We start from the raw sequence: 2,703 nt of genomic DNA on the forward strand, positions 1-2,703 counted from the left end.
TACCCAGTTTGTAAGTGTGCACACTGAATCAACTTCCTAGGTATATCACCTACGAGTTTATGGGGTGTGTCCATGAAGGGTGCAAGAATCATCATTACTATATATCACGCATGGCCACCAGCACATGGCTTCCAATTAATAGTATCGATATGCCCTCAAAAACAAGGGTGACAAATTAGTGATGAAATTAAACAAATGATAATAAGAAATAGCTAAAATTTCAACCAAGTTTTATTATATCGGACAACATATATAAGCGACCGATTTTAATAAGTCACAACTTAAAGCGATCAATCAAAATGAAGAAATCAAACTAGTAGTAGAAGCTTGCCACGTTATAGCAACAGGGCTGCGCACAACGTGCACACCATTATTCCATTCGATTGCCCCAAACTCCATTTCAGCATCGTTGTTCAAGCTTGTGAATGTGACTTCATAAGACAACTTTTGGTTTATCGAGATGAATACAAGTAAGCTTGGTGAGACACTGATCTTAACAGAAGGTGGACTGTTAACCTTCACTCTGTAGGTTGTAACTCCCAGCCTCCCAACATTAGTGACCACTCTCTTGTACTTGACAACCGAGTTATCATTGGATGAATTGAAAACAACCGAGAACGATGGGTAATTCAGATCGTCTGGACCTGCAGCCAATTTGTTTAACCTACAATCGACCTTCATGTCCTTGATAAAAAGAGACATTTGTTTCCGATTGTATCCAATGGAGCAGAGGAACGCTACATAATCACTTGGCAGGATGTCATATATCAAGCCCGGGTTTAAGGCTTTATTGGGATCAACATGCCCAGCACTATGTTCGAATGGTGTTGAAATGTTTCCAGAAGCCTGATCAGTAATTTGTTTACCTGCGTTGTCTGCATTATAAGCTGTAGTCATAAGAGCAGACTTGATTGCAGCTGGACTCCATGTCGGATGAGCCTTACGAAGCATTGCAGCTAATCCGCTCACGTGAGGGCATGACATGGATGTACCAGATCTTATATTGAACGCGACCCGTCTTTTCTCAACTTCTAAACCTGATGGAGCAGCAGCTCCCGTCCAAGCAGCCAACATATTAAGACCCGGTGCGATAACGTCTGGTTTGAAAATTTCTGGTGTTATAAGGTTTGGGCCACGACTAGAAAATGAAGCAACTTTAGGAGATGAAGGTGAAGATCCAATCACAGTTCCCTTGAATACGAATGACCCTACTGGTTTTTGGTTCGATCTAATATAGTCTGCCATTTCAACCACGTTATTGAAGGTCACCTTAGCTCCTGGGATCAGAGGTGAATCAGCAGTCATTCCATCTCCATAAGCTTCCCATTCGCCCGTAATCAATCCAAGACCACCAGCTATTTTGACTGCATTTCCCTGGGCTATGATATAACCAGGATAGCAAAGAACAATCTTTCCTGCGGCTTGGGTTGAATAAAGCGCCCCTTCTGTGCAAGTGTAGGTACACGAAATAGGTTCGCAACGTGTCGGACATAAAGAGGTACAAAATCTCACTCTAAGATCCTAGTCAGAGACTTGTCAAATCAGATGTCAGAGTTATCTCGCCGAGGTCCAATCACGCGAAGAAAAGAGAAGATATGAGCAAAGGCAGGAATACTCACACGAAGATACGAAAGACCAGATTGGAGCGCCCAAAAAATCACCAATGACGAAGTCAGGAAAAGCGAAATAGGATTACTTGGTTGAAAAGACAGGTCATGAAGTAGATAAATTATGGAGCAAGAAAAGAGACAGGTGTCCCGACAAGTCCATGTGAGGATAGCGAAAGAAAGGGAAAATTTTTATAGAAAATGATCCGGGCGAAGTAAAGGGCACCTTCGCGAGAATGTAGCGAAGTAAAATGATTGTACTCCATTAGGGTTAGTTGACCTATAAGTAGAGGTCCTTGGGTAAGATGTGAGAGAGATTTTTTAGTTGAGTGGGAGAGCTTTGCTTAGAGGAGATTAGGATATCCTTGTGTTTAAGAACTTGTACTTTGATTTCTTTGTATGATTCATCAATAAAAATTTTGGGGTTCATATTATTAAACATGTCTTAGATCTTGGTTACTTTCCTTTTGGTTGTAATACTGGATTTCTAGTAGTTACAGCAAGATCCGTCACCAATATCACCAGCAAAGACTAATTCTGTTTCTAATTTTTCAAGTGGCTTTCCGGAATATAATGAAACACCACTAAAAATCCTACAATATCTTAAAATCACATCACAGGGAAATTCTCTGTCAAGTGTAGATGGCTGTGGACTGAACAGGACCTGCATTACCTGCAGCGGAAGAAACTATTACTCCCTTCTTAACAACACCGAATGCTACAATGGAAAATGAATCTTTATCATATGAATCAGCGAATCCATTGGGACCAAGGGACAATGAGATCACATCAACTCCATCGGCCACAACTTGATCGATCGCAGCCACAATATCTGCTTCAGCACATCCTTGTAAATTGCGATTCTGGCCTTAGTTGCCATTCCTTTTGCTTCTCCAATGGCGTATTCAAATAATCCAGCGTTCGTAACAGCATAACCAGCTGCGGTAGATGCTACATGTGTAGGAGTGTGCGAAGTAAGAATTATCTGATATAAGCAAGTATTGTCGCACACGGCAAAGTTGAAGTGACGTATTGGATGATGTCAGCTAAATCACGAGTAAAGTGTGATGTTCTATGCGAGGTACAGTCTGCGCGA

At 41.4% G+C, this 2,703-nt stretch overlaps 1 protein-coding gene across 1 annotated transcript; it reads right to left on the reverse strand.

Moving 5' to 3' along the window:
* Nucleotides 1-294: 294 nt before the first annotated feature.
* On the reverse strand, nt 295-2,277 carry LOC113327936 (subtilisin-like protease SBT1.4). Its single transcript, XM_026575045.1, has 2 exons — nt 2,106-2,277; nt 295-1,379 (listed from the first exon to the last, which is right to left on the reverse strand). Exons 1-2 carry the CDS (start codon nt 2,275-2,277, stop codon nt 295-297), a joined length of 1,257 nt encoding a protein of 418 aa, XP_026430830.1.
* Nucleotides 2,278-2,703: the final 426 nt, after the last annotated feature.

The sequence above is a fragment of the Papaver somniferum genome, unplaced genomic scaffold (genome assembly GCF_003573695.1).
Source record: "Papaver somniferum cultivar HN1 unplaced genomic scaffold, ASM357369v1 unplaced-scaffold_107, whole genome shotgun sequence".
NCBI classification, from domain to species: domain Eukaryota; kingdom Viridiplantae; phylum Streptophyta; class Magnoliopsida; order Ranunculales; family Papaveraceae; genus Papaver; species Papaver somniferum.

Bases quoted from the DNA above. Each gene is read 5' to 3' on its own strand.
- LOC113327936 (XM_026575045.1), bottom strand. From the start codon at position 2,277: ATGCAGGTCCTGTTCAGTCCACAGCCATCTACACTTGACAGAGAATTT. The intron at 1,380-2,105 runs GTAACTACTAGA...GTTATATCATAG, and splicing joins TATTGGTGACGGATCTTGCT to CCCAGGGAAATGCAGTCAAA.